The following is a 21,435-nucleotide window of genomic DNA, read 5'->3' as shown; positions in this document are numbered from 1 at the left end:
GACAGGTGCAGGTGTCGTACTGCTGGTCTGGTAGTACTACCAGTAGAGATGGTATGTGTCTCTATGGACGCAGGCCTTACTTTTTAAAAAACATTTATCAATTTCCGGGCAAACGGAATGAGCAGCAGCTACGTTTGTCTACATACGGACCGTTAGTGGAATTCTGCTACCTGTATTTGACATTGTGTTGTTATTTCGCTGAACACTAGATTGGACTGAACTGAACTGGACTGAAAATGAGATTATTTATTTATTTTTTAAATTAATTTAAAAAAAATGTGAATCACAATTTTATTTGGCGTACCGCCGACATTGTGCGTACCCGTACCCCAGTTTGGGAATACCTGCCTTAGAGGACCTGTAGTGTGTGGGTGCGTCAGTGGAGGCTGCTGAGGGGAGGACGGCTCATAATAATGTCTGGAATGGAGTCAATGGAATGGTACTAACTGTCACACCCTGATCTGTTTCTTGTGATTGTCTCCATACCCTCCAGGTGTCGCTTATTTTCCCCAGTGTATTTATCTCTGTGTTTCCTGTCTCTCTGTGCCAGTTCGTCTTGTATGTTTTCAAGTCAACCAGCGTTTTCCCCGTGCTCCTGCTTTCTATTTCTCTTTTGCTAGTCCTCCCGGTTTTGTCCCTTGCCTGTTTTCTGGACTCTGTACCCATCTGCTTGACCATTCTGCCTGACCTGACCTCGAGCCTGCCTGCCACTCTGTACCTCCTGGACTCTGTACCCATCTGCTTGACCATTCTGCCTGACCTGACCTCGAGCCTGCCTGCCACTCTGTACCTCCTGGACTCTAAACTGGTTTTGACCTTTTGCCTGTCCATGACCATTCTCTTGCCTACCCCTTTTGGATTATTAATAAATACCAACGACTCAAACCATCTGCCTCCCCTGTCTGCATCCGGGTCTCGCCTTGTGCCTCGATACTAACGTGGTTTCCACATGGTTGATATCATTCTATTGACTCCATTCCAGGTATTACTATGAGCTGCCCTCCCCTCAGCAGCCTCCACTGGTGTGCGCCTGTGCATGTACATGCGGCATGCACGTGTGTGTACCTGTAGTGCATAGCTGCATTACCTTGCTGCAGGGCATGATCCAGTAGGCAATAGCCAGGAAGGGCAGTCCCACGGTGACCCCTAGCACGGTGCAACACTTGACCCCGATGGACTGCTGCCTCAGACCTGACAGGTTCTCATACCAGATAGTCAGCAGCTGCTGCTGGCAGTTAGGGTGCGCCACAAACTATACACACAGACAGACAGAGAACGAGAGAGCGAGAGAGAGAGAGAGAGAGAGAGAGAGAGAGAGAGAGACCGAGACAGTAGGGAGAGAGAGAGAGACAGAGACAGTAGGGAGAGAGAGAGAGAGAGAGAGAGAGAGAGAGAGAGAGACAGAGAGAGAGACAGAGAGAGGCAGAGAGAGAGAGAGAGACAGAGACAGTAGGGAGAGAGAGAGAGAGAGAGAGAGAGACAGAGAGAGAGAGAGAGAGAGAGACCGAGACAGTAGGGAGAGAGAGAGAGAGAGACAGAGAGAGAGACAGAGACAGTAGGGAGAGAGAGAGAGAGAGACAGAGACAGTAGAGAGAGAGAGAGAGAGAGAGAGAGAGAGAGAGACCGAGACAGTAGGGAGAGAGAGAGACAGAGAGAGAGACAGAGACAGTAGGGAGAGAGAGAGAGACAGAGACGGTAGGGAGAGAGACGGTAGGGAGAGAGAGAGAGAGAGAGAGAGAGAGAGAGAGAGAGAGAGAGAGAGACCGAGACAGTAGGGAGAGAGAGAGACAGAGGGAGACAGAGGGAGACAGAGGGAGAGAGAGAGACAGAGGGAGAGAGACTTACAAACCGGTTACAGGTTACAGCAGTGTAAAAAACATCTTCTGGAAGTGCTCTCTAAATGGACCTGCTCTCCCTGTCAGCTATTCTCCCTCTGTCTCATCAAGGAACAGCCTGTATTTAAATAGAGGTTGTCTTCAGTCTCAATCCACCGTGGACAGACTGAAAAATAGAGGGAGAGGGACAAAGTGAGGGAATGAGATTTGTGAGTGATATCCATCTGTGTGTGTGTTATGGTTTTATGTGTGTTTCCATCTAAAAGCCAACAGGATCACGTGTGTCTGTGATTCTCAGATTTTCATTGCGTGTGCGACTTGCGTGTGTGTGTGCATGTGTGTGTGCATGTGTGCAATTAAACAATGAATAATCATTTGGAGGGTGCTTGTATTTGTTCTGTTACACACCTGTGGATGGACACTTGTACAAGTGTGTAATGGAAACGTATTTCTTGCATATCCCAACTCCCCCTGAGACACCCGTAGATAATGGGGTCCCCATTGTCCAGTGTCCACCCCCCGGTCTGTGTGTGTGTGTGTTCCCTCAACAGGTCACTCAATCAGCACAGACCATCTACTGGCATTCAAGGATCATTCATGACTATGACACACACATACACACAAAAACACAAACACGAGCTCCATATGCTTGGAAGCGCAAGCACATGCACACACAAGCACATACACGCACACACACCCAAACACAAACTCAGACCTACGCACACACACTACGACTTCAACCCAGCAACAAACAATTCAAATGAAACAGTGTCCCTCGTTCCTCCACCCCCTTGGAGATTGCAATAATCTTCATTGACACATCATGGGAACCCTGTCACTAGTTTGTATGTCTATATGTCTAAGTCTTTGTGCATCTGTCTGAGAGTGCCCATGCTGTGTGTGTGTGTGTGTGAGTGCGTGCGTGTGCGCGTGGGTGCCTGCCTAAGCGAACGTGCGTGCGCGTGTGTATGTTTCCCCCACTGAGTTTACACAATAGCATTCAAGGCCACCTGGTTGTCATAGCAACCCATCCTCCCCCTCATCTGGCAGGTTGATTAACACACTCAGCTGTGGTCACGCTCCCTGGTTTGGGAAAACATCCCAGGCACTACACTTTACCGTTTCCCTGGAAGCTCACAAGCAGGATGGACGTTTCACTATTTAGTTGTAGCCCTGAACTAGCTCACCTGGCTCACCTAGTCAGAGGCGGGATGATTAGTTGACAAGTTGAATGAGGTGTGTTGGCGCTGGAATAGAACAGCGGGGGGTCCCCGAGGAGAGGTGTGAGAACCACTGAAACAGATTTGTTTTGTCCGGGGTTACAACAGAAATGTGTGCTGCTGGGGCTACTCGAGGACCGGAGTTGTGAACCACTGCCTTAGATGACATGCGAGGTAGTATGAACCGTATGGTACTATGTCTCACAATGTTTACATATAGGATGTACAACCACAAGGTCAGAGAAACTTATTTACCTTTTTTGTTGTTGGAATGTGCTTGTGTGAGTGCCTGTGTGTCTCTGTGAGTCCCGGGTGATGTAGGGAGAGGGGACTTGGTTTGACATTTAGCTGTAACACCTCTGGTAGTCTGACACAGAGACTTGTCTGATATTTACAAATGCTACCAGGTATCGGGGACACGCGCGCACAGAAATGTGTATCACTGCATCGCCACTACAATACTACATCACTGATCCAATATTTTCCCTGTGAGACGTTCCAGGTTGAACATAAATCAACATTTCCCACTCCGAATACACCTGTTAACAAACACACACATGGGGTCAAATGCTACATGAACAATCAAAGATATCAGAAAGAAATGATGACATGTAAACTAAACCATAAAAAAACATGAACATACTGTATATATATATATATATATATATATATATATATATGGTCATTTACAGCAGTGTCAAGTAATGCGATCAGGTTGTGGTCCTGGTTTGGGGGGTCTCACCTTCTTGACCTCGTATTTGATGGCCAGTTTGACGCGTTCGAGGCAGGGGCGGTTGTTGTCACTGGGCGGGGCATTGTCTACGTCTCCGTTCAAGATGGCCTCCACCTCCTCTGTGTCTCTGCACTGGTCCAACACCCCCACTACAAAGTCCTTACACTGCATGGACAACTTCCTGTAGTCATTCTATGGAGAGAGAGAGAGGGGGGGGAGAGCAAGGAGACAGTGAATGAGAAAGAGAGGCAGAGAAAAAGGGGAGCGATAAGGAGAGGGTGAAGGAGAGGAGGACACAGAAGAGGAAGATGTGAGGAAGAAAAGGTGGGAAAAAGAGAGAGAGGAGGATGGTAGAATGTTCCTGTGCAGCTAGTGTTTGTATAATGACTTGATTAGGCGAATTGTTGGAAGCCCCCCACTGCCGTCAGTTCAACGTCTAATCCACGTTGGTTCAACGTAATTGAATTGATGTGAAAACAATGTCTATTCCTCCAGTGTGTGTCCAATGGGACAGGGGCAGCTCTGGAGCCAAATTCACACAGCTTTCATCTCCGACACCACACTCCCCCTCTCTCATCTCTTTATTCACACTTTTCTCTACCTCCTTCATCCATTCACCCCTCCCTTCTCCTTCTCCCATCCTTCCACACTCCCCCTCTCTCATCTCTTTATTCACACTCTCCCTCGCTCAAACCTGCATTTCTTCCTTTCTCATTCTTCCCTGTCTCTACCTCCTTCATCCATTCACCCCTCCCTTCTCCTTCTCCCATCCATACTCCCTCCTCCATCTCTGCTCAACCATAGGTCTTCAGGCCAGTGCCCGAGGCCCCTCAGATGCAGTTACACACACACAAACACTCATTAACAAACAAACGACCACACACACAAGCACACGCGTAACATACAAGCAGAGATCCCTCATTGTTTTTCATGCATTCGCACAAGAGCATACAAAATCTGCCAATCCATCCCTCCTGGACCAGTCAGAGTGGTTTGTAGAGCCAATTGTCCACAGAGACTAAAGTCAAATGGTTTATGCATAGCTGCACAGTGTTCAAACAAACGAGTACAGCTCAGTGATAACATGCTTTCTGGGAAAGTTTCCCCCAGCCCTTGCAGTTATAAGATGTCCCCGACAGGCTTCCTCTGCTACGTGATCACCACTTCATACCAAGCGCGTTAGTATTAGCTCCCTCTTCCCTTGCTTCTCTTCAGGACAAAAACACTCCATGGTTCCATTTTTCTTCGTTCACTTCTATGCCACCCTTAAAGGGGCAATCAGTAGTTGCTACATTCCTTTGTTGGACTTAATAAATGAATGATATGTACCCGTTGATTCTTGAACTTGTCGTACCCCGTCAGAAGCCAAAATATGAGTTTGTTTAACTCCAATGTTTGTAAACAATGAACATGTCAACAAACACTATATAGCCTCAAAATATGGTTAAAATGTTGATGTCATGGACAGTCAATCCTTGCACCCATAGCTCTGTGTATGAATTTGAGAGTGATTGAATTTCTCCAGCCCCATCAATCAGGTTTTTACTGAACCAGGGGGGGCTTTCTTACTCTTGCTACTGCTGATTGCCGCTCTAAGGAATTTTGGTTGCCTCGAACATAACTATTTCCTTTGACTCAGGGATCGTCATCCTATGATGGCGTGGCTAGCCGTGTTTGAATACAGAACATTGTAATGAGGTTCTAGAGGACACATGATAATTATTCCACCCTGCAGGCATTATTCACATGCTGATGATACCACCGTACTAATTGATGGAAATTCCACCATTATACAGAGCCACACTAATGACTGACAGCGAGAGGGGAGGGGTGGGGGAGGGGGGGGGGGTGACAGTGAGACAAAGAGGAAGAAGAGATGGTACATTCATACTTTCTGAAGTGACATTTTGCAATGTGCCAATGAGAATGACTGATCACTCACTCTAGGCCAATGGAATTGAGAGCATTTAGGCCCTCAGGGGACAATAAGAAAAAGGTAGGTGTTAGGAATCCACACACACACACACACACACACACACAGGTATACTTAATGAAAGAGGCAGAAAAAAAGATGAAGAGGTAGGGAAAAAGTTGTTGAGAAAGGGTGGACAGGAAGAAACCCGAAAAGGAGAGCTGGAAGGTGATGGAAGGAGATGGAAAATGCTGAAAGATTTAGAGAGAAGAAATGGAAGAACTAGTGAGGCGAAAAGAGAGAGGAAGAGAAAGAGATGAAGAGAGAGATGGGTGAGGAGAGATGTGGAGAGAGAGAGAGAGAGAGAGAGAGAGATGGGTGAGGAGAGATGTGGAGAGAGAGAGAGAGGGATATCTCGTGACCCTGCTCTGCTGATTGTGACTCTGTGGCGCTTCCCTCTCCAGCTGTGATTAGACACAGGTGCTCCTCACCAGCCAATTTCACACCTCTGAGCAGTTGTGTGTTTGGACGTGTTTAACTATTCTTGTGGGGACCAGAAGTCAGGACATTTTGTTAGTCCCCACGAGGTCAAATGGTATTTCTAGGGGGTTTAGGGTTAAGGTTAGAATTCATGTTCGAATTACGTTAAGGGTTAGGGTTAGTTTTAGGGTTAAGAGCTAGGGTTAGTTTTAGGGTTAGGTTTCGGGTTAGGGATAAGATTAGAGATATGGAAAATAGGATTTTGAACGAGACTGAATTGTGTGTCCCCACAAAGTTAGTTTTACAAGACTGTGAGACAGAGAGAGAGAGAGAGAGAGAGAGAGAAAGAAAGAGAGAGAGTGTGTGTGTGTGTGCATGCGTGCATGTGTGTATGGGTGTGTGTGTGGTGTTACTGTACATTAAGGAAGTATTTGGAGTTCCTCTGTCGGTCAGTAAGTTAGTCCATTGGCTCCCATAACAATTCTTAGACGTTAACTATAGCCTCTCTGTCACGAGTCCGACCGAGGGTGGCACCCCTTCCCGGTCTGGTGGCGCTCGGCGGTCGTCGTCACCGGCCTATTAGCTGCCACTGATTGGCTTTCCTCCCCCCCCTTGTATGTTTATTGTTAGCACCTGTTAGTGAGTCATTAGTTGGGCTTTATTAGACAGCCGGCCCGCCTGTTTCTTTGTGCGGGATTAATTATTGTAACCTTCGGTTAGGTAGTAGAGGAACGTGTTTGTTCCTGGTCGTATATTCGGCTGTTTTCGTCCCCCGTGTTTGGGGCATTTGGTTGTGAGCACCCTGTGGTGTGTTTGTGCATTACAGAGCACAGCATTGCACTCTCTGTTTCCTGCGTCTGACTCCACACCCACGACACCCGGAGGGTTACACTCTCCACCAATGGATGTACACTGAGTGTATAAAACAGTCAGAACACCTGCTCATTCCATGACATAGACTGACCAGGTGAATCCAGGTGAAAGCTATGATCCTTTATTGATGTCATTTGTTAAAATCCACTTCAATCAGTGTAGATGAAGAGGAGAAAAGGTTAAACATTGTACATTTTTGCCCTCAGATCAGCCTCAATTCGCTGGGTCATGGACTCCACAAGGTGTCAAAAGCGTTCCACACGGATGCTGGCCCAAGATGACTCCAATGCTTTTCACAGTTGTGTCAAGTTGGCTGGATGTTCATTGGGGCGGTGGACCATTCTTGATACACACGGGAAAGTGTTGAGCGTGACAAATCCATCAGCGTTGCAGTTCTTGGCACAAACCGGTGCGCCTGGCACCTACTACCATACCCCGCTCAAAACCACTTAAATATCTTATCTTACCCATTCACCCTCTGAATGGCACACAGACACAATCCATGTTTCAAATGTCTCAAGGCTTAAAAATGTTCTTTAACCTGTCTCCTCCCCTTCATCTACACTGATTGAAGTGGATTTAAAAAAGTGACATCAATGAGGGATCATAGCTTTCACCTGGATTAACCTGGTCAGTCTACAGCGCCTTGCAAAATTATTCACGCCCCTTGGCATTTCCCCTCTTTCGTTGCATTACAACCTGTAATTGACATGGATTTTTATTTGATTTCATGTAATGGACATCCACAAAATAGTCCAAATTGTTGAAGTGAAATGAAAAAAAATCACTTGTTTAAAAAAATTCAACAACAAAAAAAATGAAAAGTTGTGCGCCCATATGTATTCAGCCCCTTTGCTATGAAGCCCCTAAATAAGATCTGGTGCAACCAATTACCTTCAGAAGTCACATAATGAGTTAAATAAAGTCCACCTCTGTGCAATCTAAGTGTCACTTGATCTGTCACCTGTTCTGAAAGGCCCCAGAGTCTTCAACACCACTAAGCAAGGGGCACCACCAAGCAAGTGGCACCATGAAGACCAAGGAGCTCTCCAAACAGGTCAGGGACAAAGTTGTGGAGAAGTACAGATCAGGGTTGGGTTATATAAAAATATCTGACATTTTGAACATCCCACGGAGTACCATTAAATCCATTATCAAAAAATGGAAAGAATATGGCACCACAACAAACCTGCCAAGAGAGGGCCTCCCACCAAAACCCACGGACCAGGCAAGGAGGGCATTAATCAGAGAGGCAACAAAGAGACCAAAGATAACCTTGAATGAGCTGCACAGCGGAGATTGGAGTATCTGTCCACAGGACCACTTTAAGCCGTACACACCACAGAGCAGGGCTTTATGGAAGAGGGACCAGATAAAAGTCATTGCTTAAAGAAAAAATAAGCAAACACGTTTGGTGTTCGCCAACAGGCATGTGGGAGACTCCCCAAACAAATGGAAGAAAGTACTCTGGTCAGATGAGACTAAAACTGAGCTTTTTGGTCATCAAGGAAAACACTATGTCTGGTGCAAATCCAACACCTCCCATCACCCTGAGAACACCATCCCCACAGTGAATCATGGTGGTGGCAGCATCATGCTGTGGGGATGTTTTAATTGGCAAGGACTGGGAAACTGGTCAGGATTTAAGGAATAATGGATGGCGCTAAATACAGGGAAATTATTGAGGGAAACCGTCCCAGTCTCAAAGAGTTTTGAGACTGGGACAGAGGTTCAACTTCCAGCAGGACAATGACCCTAAATCACTGCTAAATCAACACTAGAGTGGTTTAAGGGCAAACATATAAATGTCTTGGAAGGGCCTAGTCAAAGCCCAGACCTCAATCCAATTGAGAATCTGTGGTATGACTGAAAGATTGCTGTACACCAGCGGAACCCATCCAACTTGAAGGAGCTGGAGCAGTTTTGCTTTGAAGAATGGGCAGAAATACCAGTGGCTAGATGTGCCAAGCTTATAGAGGTATACCCCAAGAGACTTGCAACTGTAATTTCTGCAAAAGGTGGCTCTACAAACTATTGACTTTGGGGGAGGAGGATAGTTATGCACGCTCAAGTTCTGTTTTTTTTGGTCTAATTTCTTGTTTGTTTTGCAATTAAAAAATATTCTGCATCTTCAAAGTGGTAGGCATGTTGTGTAAATCAAATGATACAACCCCCCAAAAAAAAAAAAAACATTTTAATTACAGGTTATAAGGCAACAAAATAGGCAAAATGCCAAGGGGGTGAAGTAACTGTATGTCATGGCGTTCTTTATGTTTTGTACACTCAGTGTATATGTCAACGCTTAAAACTCGGAGCACACTGTGTGCTGTCCCCAATCACTTGAACCCACTGGGACAATAGTACATGTGGCACCGTGTCAACATAACCCTGGGCAACAGATCTAATCCTGCACTTAACCATGTAAAGATTGCAGAGGGCAGCTGCATTAAAACAACAATAATACTGATAACGCCCACAGGGACTTTCTCCAATGAGATCAGCACGTTCCTTCCTTTCGGATAAGTGGACTACATAAGGAAAGAGTGTTCGAGAACCGACTGTGTCTGAGCCAGTCAGAACATATGTATTCTTACCTCAGAGAGTGGAGAGAGAGGGAAAGAGATTGAAAGGGAGGGAGGGAGAGGGAGAGAGAGGGAAAGAGATTGAAAGAGAGGGAGAGAGAGGGAAAGAGATTGAAAGGGAGGGAGGGAGAGGGAGAGAGAGGAAAAGAGATTGAAAGGGAGGGAGAGAGAGGGGGAGAGATTGAAAGGGAGGGAGGGAGAGGGAGAGAGAAGGGAAGAGATTGAAAGGGAGGGAGAGAGAGGGGAAGAAATTGAAAGGGAGGGTGGGAGAGGGAGAGAGAGGGGAAGAGATTGAAAGGGAGGGAGAGAGAGGGGAAGATATTGAAAGGGAGGGAGAGAGAGGGAAAGAGATTGAAAGGGAGGGAGGGAGAGGGAGAGAGAGGGGAAGAGATTGAAAGGGAGGGAGAGAGAGGGGAAGAGATTGAAAGGGAGGGTGGGAGAGGGAGAGAGAGGGGAAGAGATTGAAAGGGAGGGAGAGAGAGGGGAAGATATTGAAAGGGAGGGAGAGAGAGGGGAAGAGATTGAAAGGGAGGGAGGGAGAGGGAGAGATAGATAGATAGAGGAGAGAGACATGGAAGGTGATAATGAGTGTGTAATGAAAGAGATGGAGGGTAATAGAACTAAGCCTCCCGGGCCACTACTTCTCATTTACACATCTAGGAAGCAGGCAGACAGACAGACACCTGAGCAGACACAGCTGCAGTCATGACAAATACCAACCCACGCACCCTTCTGGACTGCACCCTTCTACTCACTTTACCCCGCCGTCTAAATGCCAAAGTGTTCCCCTTTGCCTTCCTTCCTTCTTAGAGCTCCTGGGCTTGAATGTTAGTCCTGTCGTTGTGGCTGTATACCCCACACTGCAGCATGAAACTTCTACTTTCAACACACAGACTCAGCTGTGTGCTGTTAACACGTTAACGTGTGTATTAGTGTATGTGTGTATTTGTGCATTTGGAATTTTTATTTAACCTTTGTTTAATTAGGCAAGTCAGTTAGGAACAAATTCTTATTTACAATGACGTCCTACCCTGGCCAAACCCTAACCCGTGACGACGATGGGCCAATTATGCGTCGCCCCCAAACCGCCCGATCACGGCGGTTTGGGAAACAGCCTGGAATCAAACCAGGGTCTGTAGTGACACCTCTAGCACTGAGATGCAGTGCCTTAGACTGCTGCACCACTCGGGAGCCCATGTACAGTAGTATGTGTGTATAGCACGTGTGGGACTAGTGAGACAGCAAAGTAGAGAGAGCAGCCTCAGTCCTGAGCCAAAGCTGCTACGACTCTTAGCAGAGACGTATCAAACATAGCAGATGACGGAGCAGAAAATCCTCACGTGCAAATACATGGATTCTCTCTCTCTCTCTCTTCCTCTTTCTCTCTCTGTCCTGAGGCTTTGTTGGGTTGGTAGTGGTTAGTGAACTGAGCCTCTGGACCTCAGTAGACTATTTTCTGTGGTCACCTTTTGGCATTTGAGGGCTTTGGAATGGGAGGAATGGGGGTAACTTGTTTCTAAATTATCATGCAATTTGGTGGCTCTTTTTTGGATATTAATCAAAAGAGGGAATTGGTCTAATTCTGCTCTGCTTGCGTTGTTTGGAGTTTTTTATCTGTACTCTGATGATGCTCTTGGTCTCTCTCTCGGTCTCTCAATCTCTCTCGGTATCCCATTCTCGGTATCTCACTCTCGGTCTCTCGGCCAGTTAAACTCACCTCAAACTCAGTCTCTATGATAGCCAGTCTGGCCAGTTAAACTCACCTTTAACTCAGTCTCTATGTTAACCAGGCTGGCCATTTAAGCTCACCTTAAATTTAGTATGTACTGTAACTGACAAAATAATGGAAACACTTTAGTAAATACAAAGTGTATTGAAAGTAGGTGCTTCTACACAGGTGTGATTTCTAAGTTAATTTAGCAACTAACATCCCATCATGCTTTGAGTCATGTATAAAAATGCTGGGTAGGCCATTATTTTGGCTACCATGGCTATGACTCCATAGGATGACAATGCCGCCATCCACAGAGCACGAGTGGTCACTGAATGGTATGCTGAGCATGAAAATGATGTAAACCATACGCCATGGCTGTCTCAGTCACCAGATTTGAACCCAAATGAACATTTATGGGATATTCGGGAGCGTAATCTGAGACAGCTTTTTCCACCACCACCAACAAAACACCAATTGATGCAATTCCTTGTTGAAGAATGGTGTCGCATCCCTCCAATAGAGTTCCAGACACTTGTAGAATCTATGCCAATGTGCATTGAAGCTGTTCAGACTCGTGGTGACCCAACACCCTATTAAGACACTTTATGTTGGTGTTTCCATTATTTTGGCAGTTACCTGGATGTTAGCCAGTCTGGCCAGTTAAACTCACCTTAAACTCAGTCTCTATGTTAGCCAGTCTGGCCAGTTCGTTGCTGAGCTCCAGGGCGGTGAGGACAGGGTCTTCACTGCTCAGGGACAGGTAGGCAGCACTGGCCAGCCCTTTATAAGCGTTCATCCTGGAGCGGGAGTGGCTGAACGAGTCTCTCTTCTGCTTCTCTACACACTCATTGCACTTACAGAAGTAGTCGTGAGGCCTCTCGATGCGGGCCCCCTTGGTGAGCAGAATATGCACAATCTCATACTCCTGACAGTGTGCTGCTAGGATGACTGGGGTGACGTCGTGGGAAAAGCGTGTCCCGTCTTCATCGTAAGCGTAAAAATCATCATCCCGTAGCTCCTGTTCAAGGGGACTCTGGGTGAGCCGCAACCCTTGGCTGAACGCCGGGTTCGCCAATATGGCTTCCACGATACGCACATACCCTTTAGAGATAGCCAATAAGAGCCCGTCGCCCACTCTGGCTAGCCCATCCATCTTTAGCAACAGCTCAGTCACTTCCAGGTGTTCATTGCCCACCGCCAGCTGCAATGCATTCTGGCCCATGTAGTCCACACAGTTGAAGTTGAGGGTCTTGGACTCCTCCAGCATCTTACGGACCACGGGGATGTTGCCGTACTCGGCAGCGTCAAGGAAACCCTCTTCCTCCGGCGTCAGGGCCGAGCCACGCTCGTTAAACATGTAGGCTGGGCCTCGCACAGCCTGGCGACGCCCCTTCTCCCTCAGCGTGGTGTGTCTCCGCTGCATTGCTTCCACTCTAGAAGAGGGGGGAGAGGGAGGGTGACAGGGAGAGAGAAAACGGTTATTAAGCAAGGGTTAAACCAATGTAAAATGACACACACACACACACACACACACACACACACACACACACTCAAATAATGCGGCACTGAATCACACAATCCCAAATACTGCACGACAACTAGCTGTCTCTTACACCATCAGTTCATATAGTTTTTCCATAACTGTGTATTGACAGTATATCTGCCCTGAGCTGTAAATGTACACATTGCTTGCCTCTCAGAGGAACTGAATGGGTCAATCGGAATCTCTTGAAACCAACACAGTGTGCGGCAGGCGTCTCAGACAAAAGCCTCCAATATATGGTTACCTCAAAAACAAACTGTTCAGCTCCTCAAATCACATGTTATACACAGAAAGAGCACCCGAAAGCTGAAGCAAAACACTCAGTGCTCAACTGTTCTCTGTGTGGAGGAAAATCTATAGACACGTTCATTTTCAAATGAATGGAAAAGAGAAACCATTCGAGAGGTAGAAAAGAGGTCGGGAGCCAGAGAGAGAGGGAGGGGGATGGAGCAAGAGAAAGAGAGAGATAGGAAGGAGGAGAGGCGGTAAAGTTCCTACAGTGAAAAGGATGAAATGCACAACAACGGCATACAATATGCCATCAACAACTAGGGTAACAGGCTTACTCTTTTAGCATTTTGTCCTAGAATTTAGTCTTCATTAAAGGGCTAGATCAAAACTTAGTTTGAGAAATAGAGGTGGTTCCAAAACACAGTCCACTAAACCCCTAGTGTAGATGTTTGCATCGGTGCGTAAGAACCGTTTCATCATTATTTTAATTGCGGTTTTATTCATCAAAAATGTGTCTGATTTAAGCTAGAGACTTCCTGGTTTTTGCAAGGGCTGTTCTAAGTCCACGCTATCGGCCTTCCGCATCTGTGATGGAAGGCGGCTGAGGTACCGTGCTGTCTATCAGACCAGGAGTAATCCCGAAAACCGCCCTTCTCACAAAAACGTCTGCAAAGTCTGAATGGTTTGAGCTACACAACTAATATGATCCCACTATGGAGACTAGTTGAGACTCTCACCAACAAGAAAGTGTCCATTTTGCTCTACGAAGCTTCACAGAACCAGGGTTACACATGTAACTGTTTTTGTTTTTGTCCCTGATGCTTTCCTATATCTCTCAGATGCATTACAGACACCTCAAACCATATTTCCTTTTGATTTATTTTTTGCTATGTATGAATGTATTATTCAATGCGTTGCTATGGGGCTAATAACAGTCAGGACAAATGTAATGTTTCATCAGATAATAATCTGTTTATTTTTTGGGATACCTACAGGGGTCCTAAAATTCTAAATCAAATAGCTAAATGGTCCATCTTATGGCCATATTAAAACAATTCCATTTGTTAGCTCAGTATATATTGCCATCTACAGGCTTTGATTTTTAGGGGCTAAACAAAGCCATCACAGGATCAAAACGGAGGAGTGTCGGGAGAATTGGAGAACAGGTGAAAATGGGAACGTGGGACTGAGAAGATGAAGAGAGCTCACTCATGCAACGCTGTGTGTGTGTGTGAGTGAGTAAGTGTTCATTCGGGTACTATTTTTTTCTCAGATTTTGTCTAGTCTTTGTCATTTTGACTAAAATATCATTAAGTCTTAGTCACAGTTTTGTCATTTGAATAATGATTTAGTCTTGTCAAAATGACAAAAACAGTGGGCCATTTTAGTCACATTACATTTCTATCATTAACCCATAGTAAACATAAATCACTGACTTCCACGGGCACAAACATACAAAGCCTTGTCCTACCAACATGTTTTTCTGCTTAACATCCAGTTTCTCTTCCCAACAGCAGAGAAATGACAAACACGTATAAGAATATACAACACGAATCGAGTCCCAAGTCCCTTGTGCTCAAGTCTGAGTCACTGGGTGCACATTTACTCAAAAAGAAAGTGATTGACCCAGTCAGATAATAGCGTAGTGGCAAGAGCCATTTTGTCAATAAATTGTTTGCTATCCATTTTCCTTTCTTTATATGCAACCAAATACTTGCATATAGGCTACTGGTTATGTTACCAGGGCTGCACTCAGTTGCAAAACGAGCATTGCAGGTAGAAATTCAATGAATTTATCAAGGTTTGAGTGAGACAGAAAATTCAAAAAGTTTCTGTACTCAAGGGAGAAGAAAACATAGCTAGACTGTTGTTTTACTATTAAACGCAATGCTGCTATTGTTTTAAATTTTTTGTAAAGCAGCTTGTGTTTCTTAACCAGACAAACGGTATCTACTGTGACTAGAAGGCTGGGTTAGTTTCAGTGTGTATAAATCCGAGGCAGAGCCGGAGCATTGCTTGCTCGCCCGGGGCTCCTGTGCCGGGTGTGGTGTACCATTCCCGCTGCTGAACAGAACTGCGCATCTGTGCCGCTATTGTGCTTATCACTGAAAAAAAATTCTGGGTCTATTTAGTCCGTTACAGTCTCGTAAATTGTCAATGAAAAAGTTGTACGAATATTTTTGTCTGTGTTTGTGCATGTTTATTGTGTTTGTGTGTGATTTTACGGTCCCAAAGCACAGTAGTTTATGGGTATCGACTTAAATTTACAGTTGATCAGAGCTGTGTGTGGTAGACTGGAAATCAATGGAATATAGCCAAAAAAGAGAACCAAGCAAAAGCCCTTATGACACAAACCTGAGCTTCAGCACAATGTCAACACGTTAGAATTACAATTGATAGAACTGACATTCTCATTCAAATCGATGTTCCATTCTAATTATATGGCAGGCGCTGCCCCTGCTCAGTCGACCGTCCAGGTAAATAGGACTTTCAGATCACTTCAAAACCGGCCACTAGGGGCAACGGTGAGCGCTATTACCATCAAGTAGTCGTGGGGTTTGCTAGGGTGTGGACGGGGATGGCGGATGGGCGTAAACCACGGGCTCCGGCTCTGAGGGTCGAATGTTTAATCCCAGTGCTAGGTACTTGTTGTTAATTGTTTTGTTTTAAAACTATCCCAAACCTTAACCCCAACCTTAACCATTCATAATGAATGCCTAAAGTGAACCTTCTGTAGTGAGACTGTGAGAGCTTATTGCAGAGCGATTCAATGAGTAAGCTGGGAAGAAGGTCGATGGGAGATGCCCTGATTGTTTTTTTAAAGGATTCCTAGTCCTCTCTCTGCTGTGGTGGCATACACACACACACACACACACACACACACACACACACACACACATAATTGCCAGCAGCTACCATCATGGGCTGTGAGAGCCACTTAGATCAGTAAACACGGTGTATTTTTATGTCTGTCATGTCCCTCAGCTCAGGGTGGAACAGAGAAACCATTAACTTCACAACCACTGAGACTAAATAGTCCCACAAACACACACCCAAAATTGATTTCCATTCAAAATCCTATTTTCCCTAACCCCTAATGCTAGTCCTTACCGTAACCCTAACCCTATCTCCTAAACCTAATTCTAACCCTAACCACAATTGGAACACTAAACCTACCCCTAAGGTTAAAATAGCTTTTGTCCTCGTTGGGACATGGGAAATGTCCCCACGAGGGAGAATTTTACTTGTTTTACTGTCCTTGTGGGGACTTTGTAATTTCCAGTACCCCCCTTAAACTAAAAGGAACAACTATGGCTACTACTACTACCAACAGACATTTAAGTCACATTTACATTACATTTACATTTAAGTCATTTAGCAGACGCTCTTATCCAGAGCGACTTACAAATTGGTGCATTCACCTTATGACATCCAGTGGAACAGCCACTTTACAATAGTGCATCTAAATCTTTTAAGGGGGGTGAGAAGGATTACTTTATCCTATCCTAGGTATTCCTTAAAGAGGTGGGGTTTCAGTTGTCTCCGGAAGGTGGTGATTGACTCCGCTGTCCTGGCGTCGTGAGGGAGTTTGTTCCACCATTGGGGGGCCAGAGCAGCGAACAGTTTTGACTGGGCTGAGCGGGAACTGTACTTCCTCAGTGGTAGGGAGGCGAGCAGGCCAGAGGTGGATGAACGCAGTGCCCTTGTTTGGGTGTAGGGCCTGATCAGAGCCTGGAGGTACTGAGGTGCCGTTCCCCTCACAGCTCCGTAGGCAAGCACCATGGTCTTGTAGCGGATGCGAGCTTCAACTGGAAGCCAGTGGAGAGAGCGGAGGAGCGGGGTGACGTGAGAGAACTTGGGAAGGTTGAACACCAGACGGGCTGCGGCGTTCTGGATGAGTTGTAGGGGTTTAATGGCACAGGCAGGGAGCCCAGCCAACAGCGAGTTGCAGTAATCCAGACGGGAGATGACAAGTGCCTGGATTAGGACCTGCGCCGCTTCCTGTGTGAGGCAGGGTCGTACTCTGCGGATGTTGTAGAGCATGAACCTACAGGAACGGGCCACCGCCTTGATGTTAGTTGAGAACGACAGGGTGTTGTCCAGGATCACGCCAAGGTTCTTAGCGCTCTGGGAGGAGGACACAATGGAGTTGTCAACCGTGATGGCGAGATCATGGAACGGGCAGTCCTTCCCCGGGAGGAAGAGCAGCTCCGTCTTGCCGAGGTTCAGCTTGAGGTGGTGATCCGTCATCCACACTGATATGTCTGCCAGACATGCAGAGATGCGATTCGCCACCTGGTCATCAGAAGGGGGAAAGGAGAAGATTAATTGTGTGTCGTCTGCATAGCAATGATAGGAGAGACCATGTGAGGTTATGACAGAGCCAAGTGACTTGGTGTATAGCGAGAATAGGAGAGGGCCTAGAACAGAGCCCTGGGGGACACCAGTGGTGAGAGCACGTGGTGAGGAGACAGATTCTCGCCACGCCACCTGGTAGGAGCGACCTGTCAGGTAGGACGCAATCCAAGCGTGGGCCGCGCCGGAGAGGGTGGAGAGGAGGATCTGATGGTTCACAGTATCGAAGGCAGCCGATAGGTCTAGAAGGATGAGAGCAGAGGAGAGAGAGTTAGCTTTAGCAGTGCGGAGCGCCTCCGTGATACAGAGAAGAGCAGTCTCAGTTGAATGACTAGTCTTGAAACCTGACTGATTTGGATCAAGAAGGTCATTCTGAGCGAGATAGCGGGATGGCTGGCCAAGGACGGCACGTTCAAGAGTTTTGGAGAGAAAAGAAAGAAGGGATACTGGTCTGTAGTTGTTGACATCGGAGGGATCGAGTGTAGGTTTTTTCAGAAGGGGTGCAACTCTCGCTCTCTTGAAGACGGAAGGGACGTAGCCAGCGGTCAGGGATGAGTTGATGAGCGAGGTGAGGTAAGGGAGAAGGTCTCCGGAAATGGTCTGGAGAAGAGAGGAGGGGATAGGGTCATGCGGGCAGGTTGTTGGGCGACCGGCCTTCACAAGACGCGAGATTTCATCTGGAGAGAGAGGGGAGAAAGAGGTCAGAGCACAGGGTAGGGCAGTGTGAGCAGAACCAACGGTGTCGTTTGACTTAGCAAACGAGGATCGGATGTCGTCGACCTTCTTTTCAAAATGGTTGACGAAGTCATCTGCAGAGAGGGAGGAGGGGGGAGGGGGAGGAGGATTCAGGAGGGAGGAGAAGGTGGCAAAGAGCTTCCTAGGGTTAGAGGCAGATGCTTGGAATTTAGAGTGGTAGAAAGTGGCTTTAGCAGCAGAGACAGAAGAGGAAAATGTAGAGAGGAGGGAGTGAAAGGATGCCAGGTCCGCAGGGAGGCGAGTTTTCCTCCATTTCCGCTCGGCTGCCCGGAGCCCTGTTCTGTGAGCTCGCAATGAGTCGTCGAGCCACGGAGCGGGAGGGGAGGACCGATCCGGCCTGGAGGATAGGGGACATAGAGAGTCAAAGGATGCAGAAAGGGAGGAGAGGAGGGTTGAGGAGGCAGAATCAGGAGATAGGTTGGAGAAGGTTTGAGCAGGGGGAAGAGATGATAGGATGGAAGAGGAGAGAGTAGCGGGGGAGAGAGAGCGAAGGTTGGGACGGCGCGATACCATCCGAGTAGGGGCAGTGTGTGAAGTGTTGGATGAGAGCGAGAGGGAAAAGGATACAAGGTAGTGGTCGGAGACTTGGAGGGGAGTTGCAATGAGGTTAGTGGAAGAACAGCATCTAGTAAAGATGAGGTCGAGCGTATTGCCTGCCTTGTGAGTAGGGGGAAGGTGAGAGGGTGAGGTCAAAGAGGAGAGGAGTGGAGAGAAGGAGGCAGAGAGGAATGAGTCAAAGGTAGACGTGGGGAGGTTAAAGTCGCCCAGAACTGTGAGAGGTGAGCCGTCCTCAGGAAAGGAGCTTATCAAGGCATCAAGCTCATTGATGAACTCTCCGAGGGAACCTGGAGGGCGATAAATGATAAGGATGTTAAGCTTGAAAGGGCTGGTAACTGTGACAGCATGGAATTCAAAGGAGGCGATAGACAGATGGGTAAGGGGAGGAAGAGAGAATGACCACTTGGGAGAGATGAGGATCCCGGTGCCACCACCCCGCTGACCAGAAGCTCTCGGGGTGTGCGAGAACACGTGGGCGGACGAAGAGAGAGCAGTAGGAGTAGCAGTGTTATCTGTGGTGATCCATGTTTCCGTCAGTGCCAAGAAGTCGAGGGACTGGAGGGAGGCATAGGCTGAGATGAACTCTGACTTGTTGGCCGCAGATCGGCAGTTCCAGAGGCTACCGGAGACCTGGAACTCCACGTGGGTCGTGCGCGCTGGGACCACTAGATTAGGGTGGCCGCGGCCACGCGGTGTGGAGCGTTTGTATGGTCTGTGCAGAGAGGAGAGAACAGGGATAGACAGACACATAGTTGACAGGCTACAGAAGAGGCTACGCTAATGCAAAGGAGATTGGAATGACAAGTGGACTATACGTCTCGAATGTTCAGAAAGTTAAGTTTACGTAGCAAGAATCTTATTGACTAAAATGATTAAATGATACAGTACTGCTGGAGTAGGCTAGCTGGCAGTGGCTGCGTTGTTGACTGTGTTGTTGACCAACCAGGGTTGGGTAGGTTACTTTCTGAATGTCATATTTTACAGTTACTAATTACCTGTCCACAAGTCCACAGGTGTGTGCCCTTCCAATTTTTGTAATAAAAAAAAACAAACATATATATATTTAACTATGCAAGTCAGTTATGAACAAATTATTATTTACAATAACAGCCTACTGGGGAATAGTGGGTTAACTGCCTTGTTCAGGGGCAGAATGACAGAGTTTTACCTTGTCAGCACTGGGATTCAATCCAGCAACCTTTCGGTTACTGGCCCAATGCTTTAACCACTAGGCTACTAGGCTACCAAATCATGTCCAATCAATTGAATTTACCACAGGTGGACTCCAATCAAGTTGTAGAAACATCTCAAGAATGAGCAATGGAAACGGAAACAGAATGCACCTGAGCTCATTTTCATGTCTCATATGAAAGGGTCTGACTACTTATGAAAATAGGATTGTTCTGGTTTTTTAATTATTATTTTTAATACTGTTTTCACTTTGTCATTATGGGGTATTGTGTGTAGACTGATGAGGGGAAAACATTTATTTAATACATTTTAGAATAAAGCTGTAACATAACACAATGTGGAAAAAGGGAAGGGGTCTGAATACTTTCTGAATATACTGTATGTTGCTCTGGTTGTCTTTGTTAAATAACATCTGTAAATATTTTAAATAGACGCTCAAGAACCTATGGAATGATATTCATAGTCATCTTATTTTTCTGTTGTTCAATGCTCAAACTCCCATGATTCTATTTGACAAAACCACTATCACCTACAGGAATTGCTGCTCTGGCAGTCATCATGTGCCCTTTCCAAAAAGCATATATTTTTGTTATTACTTATAAACATGATACTTTTTATTCGATCCAATAGGCCTCAAGTGTTGTTGGATGGTTACTTGGACAGTCGCTGAGGCTGTATTTGTCTGTTATTGTTGAAAACACGTAATTTCGTATGCAGCAGGTTTAGTTACTTATCTAGCTAGCATTGCTAATGTTAGCACCAAAGATACAGGCTGAGAGACAAGGATTATTTAGTGATTTGTCTGTACATTTTGTAAGAAATGTTGTTCTTCTAACAGGCCTACTGTCACGCCCTGACCTTAGCTATCTTTGTTTTCTTTAATATTTTGGTTAGGTCAGGGTGTGACAAGGGTGGTTGGTTTAGTTTTTGTATTGTCTAGGTGTTTACCCTGTCTAGGGTTTTTGTATATCTATGTTTTTTTTGTATGTCTAGGTTATATGTAGGTCTATGGTAGCCTGAATTGGTTAGCAATCAGAGGGAGCTGTTTATTGTTGTCTCTGATTGGGGATCCTATTTAGGCTGCCATTTTCCATTTTGGTTTTGTGGGTTATTGTCCATGTGTAGTTGAATGTCAGCATGCATGTTTTTAGCGTCAAGTTCATTTTTGTTAGTTTGGTTAAGTGTTCTTCGTTTTAATAAAAGAAGAATGTATTCATCTCATGCTGCGCCTTGGTCTCATCGTTATGATGAACGTGACAGCTACATGTTGTTTGGACTTTTGTGTAAGACAGTCTCGAAGATGAAAGTCAGCTGTAATTGTTGTAAACATTTATTTTGGCTGTAGCAGTCGGGCTAGCTAGCATGCTAACTAAATACAGCAATTGTGTGTTATTGTTAGCGTAGCTAGTAAGCATCTAAATTCAAATGATTTGTTAGTGTATTGCAGTTGA

The 21,435-nt window shown here is 46.1% G+C and overlaps 1 protein-coding gene across 1 annotated transcript in view; it reads right to left on the bottom strand.

The window, feature by feature from the left end:
• Positions 1-21,435, bottom strand: part of LOC115130029 (short transient receptor potential channel 7-like) — a 75,527-nt gene that overhangs the window by 51,783 nt on the left and 2,309 nt on the right. Inside the window, exons 2-4 of the mRNA XM_065019074.1 lie at positions 12,020-12,782; positions 3,798-3,980; positions 1,088-1,252 (exon numbers count right to left, since the gene is read on the bottom strand). Of these exons, the coding sequence (XP_064875146.1) occupies positions 1,088-1,252; positions 3,798-3,980; positions 12,020-12,782 (1,111 nt within the window). The remainder of the gene's footprint in view (positions 1-1,087; positions 1,253-3,797; positions 3,981-12,019; positions 12,783-21,435) is intronic.

The sequence above is a fragment of the Oncorhynchus nerka genome, linkage group LG6 (genome assembly GCF_034236695.1).
Source record: "Oncorhynchus nerka isolate Pitt River linkage group LG6, Oner_Uvic_2.0, whole genome shotgun sequence".
Lineage (NCBI taxonomy): Eukaryota > Metazoa > Chordata > Actinopteri > Salmoniformes > Salmonidae > Oncorhynchus > Oncorhynchus nerka.
The sequence above is the reverse complement of the archived record's forward strand: the minus strand, read 5'-3'. Positions and strand labels throughout refer to the sequence as shown.